Genomic DNA, 16,888 nt, shown 5'->3' with positions numbered 1-16,888 from the left:
CTAGTCAATGCTGCAAGATTGTTAGAGGTTGCAGTCTTTACAGTGTTAAACTTTGTACAAATTAAGCTTGTACTATATAATCCGCTGCTAGAGTTGAACATGTGTATGTAATTTATTTTACTGATACTTAATGAAATTGGAGATAATAAAATTGAGAGGCAACATATGAACCATAATCTGAGTTCTCTTCTTCTTCAGCTTAATCAGGATTTTAACTAAATTCCAGATGAATGATTCCAGTTCCTGCATTTTTTATTAACTGTCTTATGCTCTGTCTCATCCTGTTTTACAATCTGTTTGGTGAAAAAAAAAAAAAAAATTGGTTGTTTATATTCTTTTTTTGGAATGAGATAAAGATTGCAATTACTAGTAACAAGACATTTTTGTAAGCTCTCAGCGTTGCCGTAACTCCTTCCCCTGTTGAAACCAGTGAAAGCTTTCCCAGTCAATTCAGCATACACAAAAACAGCAGCACTCAACATTCTTGAAAGTATATCCCAAAAATAAATAATGCACACATTTCACTGAGAACAGAACTCTGTCCTCAAAACTGAAATGGAATTTGATGCAGCAGAAGGAAGAAAGATACAGACTTGAAACTCAGATATCACTCTAGCTTTTAGAGAAATTTTAGTTGAAATAAGATGCAGGCTGGTCATACAAGATTTGGAAATCCCTGATAGGCACTACACATGAGGAGCAATGCTTCCATTTCACAGGGTTTAGTTAGATTTTCGTATAATTTTACCTTCAAAAAGGTTTTTTAAATACTAGTAAAATATTTCATTAGGAGACCATAGCTTAATTTACTTTGTCTGAGAAGACTCTTGTGGATTCCTTGTCAGATTTTTGAGTTCTCCATTACAGGTTATAAAGGAGTTGAACCCTGAAGTGCAAGCACGTTGTATCATAGACCATGACCTTCTTGTACTTGTTCAGCATCTGGCATGCAGAATAATCATTGCCATACTAGTAACTGAATTTCCATTTATAGTAAATTATTAAGACATTACAGAATTTTTATTAGTGCCTTGATTAAATTGTTGATTGAACTAAAGGAAATGAAGCTGTCTTACGGAGTTTTATATTGGGCAACTTTTTAATAGGATGATCGTGAAAGAGGAAGTGGAATCCACACTCGTGTTGAGAGACGCTGGTTGGGATGTGTTAAGATTCCATTTACTACCATATATTTTCAAGCGAGGGTAAGTACCAGTAACCTTTAGTAAATCTTTTAAAAGATAAAACTGGAGAATGGAAAGGGGCTGGTAATGGAGTGTCAGATTTAATTATATTCTCTGTACCTTTTAGTTTATTTTTATGGAATTGTTTGAAAATGTCTTTGAAACTACTGCTTTTTGTCAAATTGGTGAATACTTGTCAGTGGATTCAACATTTTGAAGGGAGAAGAGATAGACAAACGTACTTCTACTCTGACAATGCAGCCTGGCTTCCTTCAGTAATAAGGTTAAAAGTACAAATTCTTTAGATGGTTTTGTCAGTTGCTTTTGAGATCTTTGGTATTGCCCAGCCTAGATATGTGAACTAGGAGTAGGAGTATCACCTAGACAGGTGATAGGAAACTTGACCTGACTCTTCTTTTTTCACACTTTTCATAAATCACGAAATTTTCACCTTTGCCTCTCCTAATCCCTTTTTTCCTCCATTTTTAGAACTTTTCAAGACAACCTTTCTTCAAGAGATATCAGCAGTTCCTCATGGGAGTGATAGTAAAACATGCAGTTGTTGTAGGGGAAAGGCGTATTTTTGTCCAGGCACCCATCCTGAACTTAGGTTAAATAAGTTAATTTTTCACATCAGTAGTCCTATCATAATGTATTCTTGCTGTAGGACTCTTTTTCTGCAGATCAGTTACTTTTATGTGTAGATTAAGTCATCATATCACGAAAGTGTCAGAATCTTCATGAAGTAAGAAACTGAGATCAGTTGCATACTTAATGACACATTGATTGGCCCTTCTCTGGTTATATGGGGCGCTTCTCAGAACCTTAAGGACTTTAAGACATACTGTGAGCCTCCTGGATTCTTTGAGTGGAGGATAAGTCTGTAGGCTTCTCATTTAATTTAAGTGCAGTGCTTGGAGTTCAAAGTGGTTTTCTTGGGCTCTCCATTTGCAAGGCATAACAGAACATACACGTCATGGGGTTCAGGAAAGCATGGGATTCTTTTCATTGCTGAGAAATTTTGGACAGTGTATGTCTAACGAGTGCTAGTCCACTTGCTTCTGCTAGATCATTAATAATATGCTGTCTTCAACTTGGGAGGCTAGTCAATGAATTTAGGTGTGTGAGGGTTGTGGTGCCCTACAGAATGAAGCTTTCATTGACTTCGAAGAAGATGTAAATAGTAAGAAGTTCTAGCCTTCTCTTCATGAGTCTTTGGCTGTCCTGTGCAGGCAATGCCACATAATGTGACCATGGTTGTAATAGGTCAACAAACAAGAAAGAGCAAGATCTTTTCCTCTTTTTAGGGAAATGTTCTGTGGTGAATGTATGAAATTCAGCTGAGAAGTGTGTCTGCTTGCAGTCCTGAGGGACTTAATGGACAGACTTAGACATCTTAACAGATTTCTTACCAATACATAGTTAAGGACACAGCCTACGAGGATTACCGATACTGATGTCAACCTCTGTTCTTCATACTTCTTGTTAATGTATAGGTCTTTCTGTGTAGAACCAGAGTAGCTCCAGGATTCCAGTCAGATGCACTCCTGACTCTCTGAGGAGCTGTGGTGGTCTGTGATTCCCTAAGAACCGTGTGAGTGCCTGCATAGATCTTCCCAGCTTTAGAGATTCTTTTTGTTTGAACAGGATTTCTTACTGAATTTGAAAAAGCGGTTACACCAAGGTGCACGTAGCAATTAAATTTCAGTAGCAAATGAAGCATTTCTTCATCCTGTTATACTATACTGCAGCAACTTATTTTTCTTCTTAAATATTTGAGGCGCCAGCCCAGTGAGTCATCTGTTCATCTTCCGCGTCCACTGAAGATGTCCTTCCTGATGACGATCATCTGAATTCTGCTCAAATCAGGAGGTTAACCTTCCTCCTTGTCTCTTAAAGCTATATGCTTCCACTGTTGAGACTTGCCCAAGAAAGTGTGGGGCATGCCATCTCATCTGACACGATCTTTCAGAAAGGCCTTATCTTCTACTTACGGAGGCAGAGGGAGGTGCAAAGGGCTGGTGAGTCTATCGGAGCACTCTTCCATGGGGAAGCTGGCTGAATGGGCCCAGTTTCATTTGCACCCAAGAAGCATCAGCAGCTTCTGTGTGGAAGGTATCCATCTGTGAGGTGCTGGAGAATCATTCTTGCATTACACAAACGTAGGCGAAGGCGTGTTGGTGTGATACTGCCTTCAGAAACATCATCCTGCAACGTGTATTTTGCCATTTTGTCATTTTTACGGGTAAATGGTGCCACAAGGAGATGGCTGTTTGAAAGAAAAGTAGCGAAAGGCTGGCACTCCTTCTTTCTCTAAGAACTAGTGTGTATGATACATGTCCCGAGGAGAAGGACTTGGGGATACTGGTGGATTAGAAGCTGGACATGAGCCATCAATGTGCGCTTGCAGCCCAGAAAGTCAACTGGATCTTGGGCTGCATCAAAACAAGTGTGGCCAGCAGGTTAAGGGAGGTGATTCTGCCCCTCTACTCTGCTCTCTGGAGTACCCACCTGGAGCACTGCGTCCAGCTTTGAAGCCCCCAACATAAGAAGGATATGGACCTGTTGGAGCGAGGGGGGCTGTGAAGATGATGAGAGGGCTGGAGCACCTCTCCTATGAGGACAGGCTGAGAGAATTGGGGTTGTTCAGCCTGGAGGAGAAGGCTCCGGGGAGACCTTATAGCAGCCTGCCAGTACCTAAAGGGGGATTATAAGGAAGATGGAAAGAAACTTTTTAGCAGGGCCTGTTGCAATAGGACAAGGGGTAATGGTTTTAAACTAGAAGGAGGTAGATTTAGACTGGATATAAGGAAGACATTTTTTTACACTGAGGGTGGTGGAACACTGGCACAGGTTGCCCAGAGAGGTGGTAGATGCCCCAGCCCTGGAAACTTTGAAGGCCAGGTTGGATGGGGCTCTGAGCAACCTGATGTGGTTGGAGATGTTCTTGCTCCTTGCAGGAGGGTTGGACTAGATGACCTTTAAATGTCCCTTCGAACCCAAACCTTTCTATGATTCTGTGATTTCCATTACATTAAATATCAATGCCCATAATATGCAAGAGAGACTGAAATTCAGTTGTAATTAATACATTTAACAATTACTTGTCTCATGTTTTCCCCACAGTTAATAAGTATATATGTCATATTCTTTCATTTTACTGTTGTAATTCAAAGTAGTAAAGAAATCAAAGGAATAAATACTTGAATACAAGCAGAAAATGTATTTAAGAAGGAAGTTTTATGTTTTTACTTCTAATTAAAAGTACTTCTCTGTGTATGTTGTAGATTGATGGTACATTTAAGGTAAATATTCCTCCAGTCCTCCTTGGCTACAGCAAAGAAAAGAACCTGGGAATCGAGAGAGGTTATGATTCTGTGCGAAATCTGAGTGAGGGCTCATATATAACACTGTTTATCACCATTGAACCACAGCTCGTTCCTGGAGAGTCCATCAGAGAGAAGGTAACTAATCAGTAATTCAACATGTTCTTGCTTTTTTTTCCAGTGGTGCAGTTCTTGAGATGCACGCATAATAAACAGGCACGCATAGTGTACCAAAGAGCATGAACACAAGTACAGAAGGACATTAATACAAATTCTGAGTGTTCTACTTCAAATTTTTTAGCTCAGTTCAATTTGATTGGAGGCACCATTACGTTAGATGGACACTTAATGCATGAGAAATAACTTTCACCAGGTGTCTAGTTCCATTGGGAATAGAAAGCAAATTTGCACTCACTGTCTGTGAGCGTATGATTTTCCGATTTACTTCTGTAAACAATAAAGTATTCACGTGAGTATTTGTGAACAGTGGACGAAAGGAGCTGGCAGGTGCAAACGCAGTATTTTCTTGCTTCTGTGTTTATACTCTTCAAATACGGCATTTATTATTTATGGCTTCATGCATGCCTCCAGATCTTGAAGATAATTATTTCTAAACAGCAGCTGTTATTTTTTTAGTTATTTTACTTATCCAGAAGTGCCTTACACTAACAACAATATGTGGTTAAAATGCATACACCACTTACTATTTTATGTAAGATTATGCAATGATTTTGAGATCCATTTAGCAAGGATGTGTGTTTTTCCTGCAGAAACAGCAGCAGTTTATTTTTTTTTAATTCAGTGCTACTTAGGGACAAACACAAACTAGAGAGAATGGTCTGTCGTTATGTAATTTCTTTTTCAGAATGCATATAAAATTGTATGATATATTATAAAAAGTCTTTTTCCTGTTAAATGACAGTCTTGGAAACTATCCAATCCTATGTTTTCCTGCTCTGATGCAATACTGTAGGAATTGTTACAATTTAGTATGTTGAAAATAAAGAAAATATATAAGCACATTCATGGATATCTTTTAAGGTTAATTAGTTTGAATGATAAGATTATTACTAGGACTTGAAACCGTAAATATAAACTTAACAGTCTTGAAGCACCTTTAATAGATGAGACTTTATTCGAGAGTTTCATAATCTTAATCTTCACATTCAATAATTAGTTGCTGGGAAAAAAAATGTATGAAATGTAACGAAACAGATCTCTGTTTATAGGAAGACCTGTGTCCAGTACTGTTTCAAAAGAAAAATCATAGAAATAGAAATCATAGAAATCATTGTAAAATATTGTGGACTGTACATTGTGAATCTCAGCCTCTTCAAATAATGAGCAAATGTTCTTGCATAGATGCAGTTTGATGTTTAGTTACCAAAAGGTTATGTATGTATTAGTGCTTAGTAAACTGGTGCAGTTTGGTAGCTATATTTAGAATTTATCTGAACACTTCAGAGGGAAAAACCAGTATATTTTATTAAAGTCATAGATCTTTCTGACGTAAGTTCTCTTTACTTTCAAATATGACGGTAGGAGCTAACTGCCCCTTGCCAAAACTCAAGACATAAAGAATGAGAAAGAGTCTGAAGTTCCTTTAATTCTGAAGATGCAGCAAAGAATCATAGCACAGTAAATTGTAACGCAGGAAATGAGTTCTGTTCTAAGTAGCAAGGCGTACTACATGTCAAACCTTCTCCTCACAAGGAGCCATACCGAGAAGACAAGAGGCAGTGGGTACAAGTTGCACCAGGAGAGGTTTTATCTCTCACTGTAAGAAAGAATTTTTTTTTTGCAGTGAGAACAATCATTCACTTGAACGATCTCCGCAGTGGTAGACATGGTGGAGTCCCTGTCACTGGAGGTTTTCAAGATGCAGTTGGACAGAGTGCTAGATAATCTCGTCTAGGCTCCCTTTCCCACAAAAGGTCAGGCCAGATGGTCTTTCGAGGTCCCTTCCAGCCTGGGCCGTTCTGTGATTCCATGAAAGCCAAACTGTACAAAAAATATGCATTGTCCCTGACGTGCATTGAAATTAAAACTGGGAATAAGGGAAATTGCTGAGGTAAGAAAACTATTGGTACAGAAGATCTGTTTCTAAAATTTTAAGAACAATGGAAAAACCAATTGTGATTAATGAATCATTAGGAAGTTTGCCAGATTTTTGTTCAGTCTTTGCATTAGAAATATTTCTAAATCTTATAAAAAATTTACTTAGCAACAGATGATTTGTTTACCTTGGATACTAAGCCAAACCAAATTATTTCTTTAGCAAACATTGTACAGGATTTTCAAATAATCTATTTTTTTCAAAGCACTATAAATAGAAAACAATAAAATAAAATTTAATGTTAGAGGAAACTAAGTAAACCAGGACCAAATTCATTAAGAGACTCTTCTATTTTAGGTGCTGTGTATCTAATGAAATCTGTACATAAAAACACTGCTGAAGTGACATGTGTATTCTAATCACAACTGAAAAAGTAATAATCCTGTGCTGCAACTCCTCAAATGTAACAGATGTACTTATAGAAAGTACTTGGCATAAAGTGACAAAAACTAACTATTTTTGCTGTCCTTCGTTCCTCTTCCTAGCGATTCCTACTGTAGTTAAGTAATTTGAAATACTTGTGTACTATTACAGGATGCTAAGCTTAATTTTAGTTTAATTTTATTACGTTTTTTGTTTCTTTACTGCTTTTTTCTCTCTTTCTTGCTGTCCTTCCTGAATCTCTATGTAGATGAATGAAATGCTTAAGAAGGTACAATATTAATAAGTTAAATCAGTTGAGAGATTCCTGTTGTTCCCTGTTTAAGATTTAGCTTGTGTTTGTGCCATTCAGCAGTCTTTTTGCACTTTGCGTCACTTGGCTCTGACATAGTAGTTGTTTACTTGTCAGTAATATTTGCAGTGAACTACCTTAAAATTCGCAGAGTGCCAGAGGCTGTATATTTTGGCTGTTAATTATGAGTTGAGAAGAATCACCACTGTGTGCCTTCTCTGCTGACTTGGAGGTCTGGCTGCAGGGCCCTGGCCAGCTGTTCCACCTCTGGTTAGTTAGAGAAGGGTATCAAACGACAAATTGGAATAAAAGTATTATGAAGGATGAGCTTTAATTCTCAGCACCACTGGAAATATACAAGGGATTATAAGTAGATGTAAAAAACAATTTTGACTGATCGTAAGACCTTTAAAAGTTGACATCTTTATGTAACATATGAGCAAATAATTGTCATTGTTATATAATTAATATGTGCTTTTGAGTCCTAGATTTGCCTCTGGAAAAGCTCATCTAAAAGCATTAAAATTTTAGACAGGTCTGAATTACAAGGATTTACTAAAAATTACTTGGACCTTCTCTGCAAATATTTTGGCATTGCACAGGATTGTCGTAGTGTTGTTTATATAAAAATTAGTGGGGTTTTGTGCATAACCTCAATTGTGGTTTTAATGGAGTGTGATGTGAACAGCATGTAAGATTACTACCTAACTGTAAGGGTTTACCTTTGAATTAATACATGGTTTTACGTACTCATCCCTGCAGTTTTATTGGCCGTAACTTTCACTACATTATTGGTGCTTTCGCAAAGCCAGCTGTAGGTGCAGGTCATTACATGCATTCATAAGTAAATTAAGATTGCCTAATTTTCCATTACTTTGACCTTTCTTAAATGTCTGTGAGTGTCGTAGTTCAGCCCTGATCGGGACCAGACTACGCAGTCTCTCTCTCACTTCACCCACCTTCCGAGAGAACAGGCAGAGAAAATACAAGGAAAAGCGGCTCGAGGTTTGAGATAAGGACAGGGAGAAAATCCTTAAAGTTACTGTTATGGGAAAAACAGACTCGACTTGGGGAAAACTATTCATTTATTACTACAAATAGCAGGATAATGAGACAGAGAACAAGATAACCTCCCTCCACCCCTCCCTCTTCCCAAGCTTAACATTATCTCTACTACCTTCCCCGCCTCGAGCGGTACAGGGGGGAAGAGGGAATGGGGGTTGCAGTCAGTTCATCACATGTTGTTTCACGCCGCTGCTTCATGGTCGGGGGAAGAACTCCTCACATTCCTCCCCTGCTCCATCGTGAGGTCCCTCCCACGGGCCACAGTCCTTCGTGGAACTGCTCCGGCATGGGTCATCTCTTCCACAGGTGCAGTCCCTCTAGAACAGCTGTCCCAGCGGGCCCTCCACGGGCCACAGCTGCCTTCAGGCATCCACCTCCCCCAGTACGGGGTCCTTCATGGGCTCCAAGTGGATCTCTGCTCCTCCGTGGACCTCCATGGGCTTGGCATCTGCAGCCATTCCTCACAACAGGCTGGCAGATGTCTCTCAGGATCTTTTTTTACATCTTATTCACTTCTCATCTCCTTTCCACTTCTTGCAGCCGGGCCGGACCGAGTTGGGCCCAGTCGGCCGCCTGGCGAGAGGCCAGAGGGTGAGGCCTGCAGGGCCCATGAGGCCTGCGCCTCCCCCTCTGCACCTCTGCCCCCGCTCAGCTTCTTCACATCTTCTCTTCTCTCTCTTCTTTTCTCTGTTTTCCCATTCTTAAATACATTATCGCAGAGGCGTTATCACGGGACATTCTGCTACCAATAGGCTCGGCCTTGGCCAGCAGCGGGTCCGCCCTAGGCCCGGCCAAGTCCCCTGAACAAAGGGGAGCAACTTCTAGCAGTTTCCTACAGAAGCTGCCACCTTAGGCCCCCCCTCACTAACAAAACCACGACAGTGAGCCAAAGTATATACTACAACAAAAGTTCAAAATGCTATTAGGAAAGAATTTTACACTCCTTTTATACTCCTGTAAATGGTGAAATAAAGCCAAATATAGTAAAGATTTTAGCCCAAATTGAAAATAAAACTATTCTTATATAAATTCTACTGTCTTTTGAAGTTTGATACCCAAGAAGATGAGAAATTGCTCCAGGCAGCAGAGAAGTACGAAGCTGAATGTACATCCAAGTTTCCAAGCCGCCAGTGCCTAACAACTGTAATTGACCTCAGTGGGAAAACAGTTTTTATTACCAGATATATCAAACCTCTGAATCCACCACGGGAGCTTCTTGATGACGTCTCAAATAGTTCTCAAACAGCAGCAGTAAGTACTTAGAAAAGACAGTGAAGTTTCTCGGATACAGATTTCAGAGTGTGCGTGTTCACGCCTGCACATGCAGGTACACGTAGGCACGTAACATTGTCATGTTTGCTGAATAGCTGCGCTTTTTGTAATGGAAAAACCTGTGTCATGAATTGAAGGGGTGACTTGTGCTATTTTGTTTTCTTGCAGGAATTAGTGGCTCGGTACGTTGCTTTGATTCCTTTTTTGCCAGACAGTGTGTCATTTGCTGGAATTTGTGATTTATGGAGTACATCAGATGTAAGTAATGCATTAAACAGAAGTTCTTTATCCTCTTGAATGTGATGTAACAGCCTCTGCTTTCGGGGTGAAATTGTACTAAATTAGCTCTTGAGGTCGCTTCAGACCTAAACTATTCTGTGATTCTGTTATTGTGAGGACTTCTTCTTTATAAGCCATTTATTTCAAAGAGGACCAAAGCTTGAGAAAAATTGCTTATCCTGATATGAGCCAAAATTTTTATCTTTGGTAGGTTGCCATTGATTGACCCTAAGAACAGTTAGAGCTTTAAGCTTTTCCTGGTTTTTTGTTGGTTTGTTTTTTTTTTTCAGTTATAAAACTATCCAAAATTATTACTCCTGCACAAGTGCAATGATGCTGACTTTAAAACGAGACTAAAAATTGATCATCGCAGTTCCAAGAAACTACAGAAAAACATTGCATGTAATGTCAGCAATAATGGGATATTTAGCCTTCTCTGTCACCTATAGAATAACAGCAGACATTACTTTAATCACAGATGATGTTTTTACCCTCTCAGAACTTCTCTGCAAAATTCAGAATAACTCGAAAGACAAAGACCTTGGTTCTTGTGGTAAAATCTCAGCTCTGAATTATGGATTTTCACAGCATTCACTGTTTGTCCTCCTGGATATTGAAGCAGTGCCTAATAAACAGTAAAGATCAGTTGCAAATATCTGAGAGGAATCTATTGCTTCAGAAGTGTTAAGAAATATTAAATGTTATAAGTTGAAAATACAGTTGATAACTGCATATAAAGACTTTTTTTTAATCTCAATTAGCAATTTCTTTATCTTCTGGCGGGAGATGAGGAAGAACATGCAGTGCTTTTGTGTAATTATTTTCTTGGTATGGGGAAAAAAGCCTGGCTTATCATTGGAAATGCTATTCCTGAGGTAAGAGGATTTTTTCATTTGGTCTGAATATTAAGTTTCATTCTCTGAAGTCTTTGGTTCCCACCAATGGATAGAATTGTTTCTTGCACTCGCTAAGAACTAAAACATGTAGATTTTCTTGCCCATTAGGAGATGCATTTGTGCTCAGGGAACCACTCAGATTTCCAAGTAACCAATACTGCTCTTTTTCAAAGAGAGGGTAAGACTGTTTGTAATGCAAATTTCTACCGTTAGTATCTCAAAATACCAAGCACGTGTGAAAGTTTTGCCAAACAGAACTTTGGTAAAAATCCCTTGCAAGACTAGTTTCTTCGGCACATTCTCGGGTACCGCACAGCAGGAACAGGTACTCGGGTGCGTTCCTTCCACTCCAAATCTGATGGAAACGGGTAGACCTTAATAAAGCATTCAGTTTAGGTATGCTGTAAGGAGGGGGATTATTCTGAGTATTTCAAGGTACCTGGAAAATGTGAGAGTTAATTTTAAGGATTCCCAATAGAGAATATAAAAAGATTGCTGGGAAATTCCTATGTGCCTGTATGAGGGAAGGCTGATGGATGAGACACAAAGTGTGCTGCCTAGGCAGCAGTCCTTCAACTCGGAGAATGTCTGTGGATGAGAGTTGTGGCAGTGGCCAAGTAGGACAAGCTGATGTTGAAGTGGCATACGTTAAACATTCCTGTATGTGGAATTTCACATCAGTTCTTAGATGAACTAAGATGGCTTTCAGAAGCTGCATTTTAAGAACAGCTTGAGGCTATGTATGTCTAACGTTTCTCAGACACCTAAGAGACAAACACCACTTATTATTTAAGTGTTAATTGGTTGAATTGTAATGAACCTCTAAATTAGTCCAACCAGTTTGCAAAAAAAAAAAAACTATTAATCTCAATAGTAAAAATTTAATATTCCAAACAGTACAAACTCCGCTGTCTTTGTAGCCAGTGTTAAAACATCTTTCTTGCATTTTTTTCTTCCTAGGGACCAACTGCATATGTATTAACTTTGGAACAAAGTCAGTATGTAATTTGGAATCCCAGTACTGGATGTTTTTATGGGCAGTATGATACTTTCTGCCCCTTACAAAATGTGTGCTGTCTGATCAGCTATGATAACGTAAGTAAATCTTGTCACATTTCTATACACGTAAGAGCTGATAACTTGATGTTTTTCTTGACCTTCTGCATCATTTGTTCATCAGTGTAACTATATTTATGGCGTCATATTATTAGTGATTTTATTAAATCTTAAGTAGCTTTTCAGCTACTTTACTTTAAGAAAGATTTTTTTTTTTTTTAAATAAGTCTTTAAGTGGATCATGACATCCATTCATACATTTTTTGTTACTGGATTTTACTTACTTACATGTTTTCCAACGTGGATGGCCTAAGAATATGTTCAGTTTACCACTGCTTAGCTGAGGATCAGTAATTCAGCAAAGCCAATAGTTTGCAGGTGAAATATAACTGAAAAGTTAAAAATAAAGTCTATTGGAAGGAGTCTCTTGAATTGCATACATAGGCAGGCACAGCCCTGACTGATCCAATGTGCAAAGCATAGAGCTGGAACTACAAGGCACAAAACCTGTATTGATTTTCTGCCTGGCATCAAGTCCTCCTGTTTATTTGTTATAAAATACAAGCAGTACTAGTGCCTGTTCACAATATATTATTTATTGTGTGGCTGGAAACCCTCAGAGAGGTAGCAGTGGGGGAGAGGAGAGAGAAGACATTGTAAGAGCTGTGCAGCTCAGGGCAGGTGAACCAAAGGCCACAGCATGGGGCAGAGCTGAGCCTGTGTCCGGAGGTACGAACTCTGGGCAGTTTCCTGCCAGCAGCGTTCCCTGACTTGGCTGGAAGCCCACCTGCACAGCTTCTGAGGACACCGTAGCGAGGGAGAGAGATGTGTGAAAGTCTGAAACTGAGGAAACAGAAGGTGAGTTTAAGAAAAGAACCCGAGGATTTATTTGAGTGAAAACTGGAAGCTGCATTTATAAGTTTGCTCCTCAGCTTTTTGGAACCATTATATGGAAACAGTGAGTCAGGCTTCCATTGTGCACCAAAGTATAGCAAACATTTGCTTTTATTTTCTGTATTGAAAACCTACCTGGTGAAGTCATTTGAACTGTCATGCATTGTAAGTTCTGCTTGGTTTTTTTTTTAATCTTCTGAGATTTTATTCTAAACACAAGACTTTAGATGATAATTTAATATTCTAAAGCATATTTTTAAAGTGTCAGTTCTGTCTTTCATTTGAAGTGTTCTGGGGAGTGGTTGAATTGGTTTTGGGTTTGTTTTTTTTTTTTTTTTGAAGTAGTACTAAACCTACAGTTAAGAAAAATGTAACTTAATTGTTAGTTGCTGGAATAAACAACTAAGGACTTCAGCAATGACAACCTGATCAGCTAACCTTGAACTAGAGAGCTGAACAACATCTTTCAAGGCAACTAACTGCAGCGTACATGTGAGTCTGGGCAGGCGTGCTGCCCGTAGAGCTGTACCACTTCATATCCAACAGGGGAAGAAAAAGCTGTGCCATGTCAGTTACAAAGGTTACATATTAATTAGCACATTTACACAGTAACTGTTGGTACATTTTACAGCCTTAGCAGTAATTATTTAAAGGTTGTTTTGAACAAGAAGCTTACAATGCTTGTGTGTTTCAGACTCTGCTCAAACACAGACCAAAGTGAGTGTTTATAAAGAAATGGAATCCAAGACACGGATTCCCCTTGATGACAAAATATACATGAGCTGTGTGTGTCTGCAATATCTACTTCTATTCTGCATCGTAAGCTTGAAACGGCAATGGTGCTGGGGTGCAGTAGGCTACCAGGCATCACGGCCACAGCTGCACTGTGCTGGGCTGTTGGAAGAATTTAATCAGGATTCAGAAAAGACTTGTGTAGCAATCTAGAGGAGTGGAAATGCAGCTCAGGACAGCGGAAGAAACTCTGGAGTATACGGTAACCCAACACCATGTGGTGCTGAAGTGATGGTGCAGAAACTTTCTGAAAGTGTAAAAACTGCCATGGTGCGCAGTAGAACAGGTGTTGAAAAGGAAATACTGGAGAAAACACAGATTCGGCAGGAAGAGTTGCCATCTACAAACAGTTCATACGCTGGTGTCAGTCCACACTTAGAAGCACAAAACAGACCAGCACCATCCCTTTTGATGCAAGAATGCAAAAGTTGCACACCTGCTGTGACTAGACACGATTGCCTTGGTTTATATGGGCTTACACTGGTAGTTGCTAGAGGAGGTGAAGATTATGTGGTATTTTCTTGCTGTGTAAGCAGAATGTGTTCCATAGCTGTGATTACATGCTGAAAGTTTAAAACAAACTTGCTTTCTTGTAGATTTGGTTTAATATTCAAGAATATGATTCCCCAGCAAGGATAAATTTTGATATCAGCAAACCAAAACTTTGGAAGTCTTTCTTTTCAAGAAGCTTGCCCTACCCTTGTCTCTGCAGTGTTCAGGTATTACTGTGTCTATTACCAACTTCATTTGAGGGGCTGAGAGATCACAGACTGAGTATAACGTAAAAGAGATTACGTTCTTTGGACTTCTGTGGTTAAATATATTTGTGTAATAGCATTGGGTTTTTAAAAGATTTTCCCAGGCACTCCTTAGAAAATGAAAGCAGGAATACAGCAAATTATTTGTTTTTATATGGAATGAACGCGCATCTGTTGTTATCTTCTAAAGACCTATGTAAGATCTCAGGACAACAGTGAAGTAAATAGGACAACCCTATCCAAAGAAGGAGCTTGGTGTTATAAAGAAAAGGTCTAGGTATTATTACAAGATGTACACACTCCTTAGTAAACAAACAGGATTTTTTTTTTCAGTTTATCACGGGTATAAGCAGTTAAGTTTACTGGGAAAAGAAATAAAAAAACCACAAACCAGCACTACACACAAACATGTCATTAATGTTTTTATTATGTCTCTGCTAAAAAAAACAGATTATTTTAGCGTAATTGTGAACACATCAAAATACCATCAAGGCAGTTAACTCCTGAAGTGACATTGCTGTATAGCAAAAAGAGATTGCACTTTTTAATATTTTTTATTTATTGCTAGCCTGAAGAATTGGTTTATCAGTATTCAGACAAGGCTGCTGCGCTGGAACTACAGGGCAGGTAAATCTGTCTCCAAAACAACTGCCATCAGTGCTGAGCACTAGAGGTGGAGCATCTTCTTACATTCTTCAAGTGTATTCATACATAGGTCCTAAAAACCTGCTCTGAATGCTAGGAATTGAGAGTGGCCTGAAAAAAAAAAAAATCAGAAGCTGTAGTTCACAGGGCTTTTTAAAATTCTCTCTTTACTTGAGATTACCAGAGAGAACTGATCAAGTATTGCTGTTCAGTTCCCCCATAAGCAAAATGCTGTAGAGGGGTGAGAGGAAAGGGTGTAAACTCGGAAGAGTTGTAAGCCACTGGCCTCCCATTCTGCTCCTGAACATGCAGGCACCAGATCGCTGTGTTGGCACTGCTTTTCTGTGCTTTTAGGTAGTGGTAAATTTAAAGATGTAATTTGTGTTCCCCATAATCTGTACTGTGTGTCAAGGGAGGCTGGTTTGGGTGTACAGTAAATACTGGATTTGTAATAACCAGTACATTTTGTTGCAGGATTGAGAAAACATTAAAAGATAAGATTATGGAATGGAGACCAAGGCATCTAACTCGCTGGAACAGATACTGTACCTCTACCCTGCGTAACTTTTTGCCACTGCTGGAACAAAATCAAGGCAGAGATGTAGAAGATGACCATCAGGCAGAGCTGCAAAAGCAGCTAGGAGATTACAGGGTACGGTTGTGAAGATACATGGCTTGTGCATGAAAGTAGGAATCTGAATCCCTAGGATTTGGTACGGCTACTCTGTGGTACAGAAGAGTGTCCCAGGCTGTTTATTTCTTCTACTACCAAAAATCACAAGAGATTTTATACCAAAGATAAACCAATGTAATATTTATAAAGTGAAGTAGTGATGATCTATTTTATTTCATTTGTAGATGTTGAAGATGATAACTTTCTGTTGAACATAAAGAATGTAAAGAGGAATTAGCTGCACTCTTCCTGTAGCTGTACCACAGCAGGCACTGCCTCCCACACATCCATCCAAGTGCAGTTTCCTAGCACTGGATGCTCATGGGTTGACTGGTGCATTAGCTCTGAAGTCTGGTCAGCAAGAACCTGGCACTCGTGCTGAGCGGCACTACACAGAGTCTCCTTAGAGGTGCAGGAACCCACACGACACTGTGCTTTTACTTCAGTTGTCTACTCTTTGCTCCACTCCTTGAAGAAAATTTACTGAAGTATTCACTGCAGCCACTACTGTACTCATACATTCCTCCTCCAGGCTGGTCTAGAGGTTAGGTCCTTCTGCTGCTCATGTGAAACACACATGGTAACAATACCGTACACAAATGCACCGATTTTCAAGATGAGTTGAGGTTTCAGTTCCTGTTGGACCTGAAGTGTATTATGGGCAGGAGACACTCACCACCTCAAATCCCCAGCCAGTGCAGACAGAACACAATTATACCAGTTAACAGGCAGAAAAAAGCCATTATGCTGTATGTGTTCAATAATATAACTTTATTCTAGTGGATTTCTAAACATCTTCAGTTTGAACCCAAACTAAAGAGCAAAAAAGTCAATCTTACCTGGACTATATGAAATAGGTATCATTAAAATACAAATTTTTTTTTTTTATTGCTCAGGCTAGCAATAGAAAATAAAAATTTACATGCATAGTGAAACATATTTTAAAACCATGCATTTATTCAAGTGCCTTTACATTTTCTTCTTACCTTATGTGGTTTTTTTTTTTCTCTTTCTTTCTCCCAGGTCTCTGGATTTCCTATTCATATGCCATTTTCTGAAGTCAGACCTTTAATAGAGGCTGTACACAGCACAGGAGTTCATACTGTTGATGTTTCCAATGTTGAATTTGCTCTAGCTGTGTATATTCATCCTTATCCCCAAAATGTTCTCTCTGTATGGATTTATGTTGCTTCGCTTATTCGAAATAGGTAGTACAGACCAGTCAGAATAGCTCAAGAAATTTGCTTATACAGGGGTAA

The 16,888-nt window shown here is 39.1% G+C and overlaps 1 protein-coding gene across 1 annotated transcript in view; it reads left to right on the top strand.

Moving 5' to 3' along the window:
- Positions 1–16,888, top strand: part of CC2D2A (coiled-coil and C2 domain containing 2A) — a 62,790-nt gene extending 45,902 nt beyond the window's left edge. The window contains exons 28-37 of the mRNA XM_086746396.1: positions 1,107–1,205; positions 4,472–4,648; positions 9,412–9,615; positions 9,805–9,894; positions 10,677–10,790; positions 11,772–11,906; positions 14,150–14,272; positions 14,880–14,938; positions 15,431–15,608; positions 16,653–16,888. Coding sequence (XP_086602522.1) covers positions 1,107–1,205; positions 4,472–4,648; positions 9,412–9,615; positions 9,805–9,894; positions 10,677–10,790; positions 11,772–11,906; positions 14,150–14,272; positions 14,880–14,938; positions 15,431–15,608; positions 16,653–16,841 — 1,368 coding nt within the window. The 3' untranslated portion in view covers positions 16,842–16,888. The remainder of the gene's footprint in view (positions 1–1,106; positions 1,206–4,471; positions 4,649–9,411; positions 9,616–9,804; positions 9,895–10,676; positions 10,791–11,771; positions 11,907–14,149; positions 14,273–14,879; positions 14,939–15,430; positions 15,609–16,652) is intronic.

Source organism: Chlamydotis macqueenii, chromosome 4, assembly GCF_036417535.1.
Source record: "Chlamydotis macqueenii isolate bChlMac1 chromosome 4, bChlMac1.mat, whole genome shotgun sequence".
Classification (NCBI taxonomy): Eukaryota; Metazoa; Chordata; class Aves; order Otidiformes; family Otididae; genus Chlamydotis; species Chlamydotis macqueenii.
Note: the sequence above shows the minus strand (reverse complement) of the source record. Positions and strands in the feature narration are given on the sequence as shown.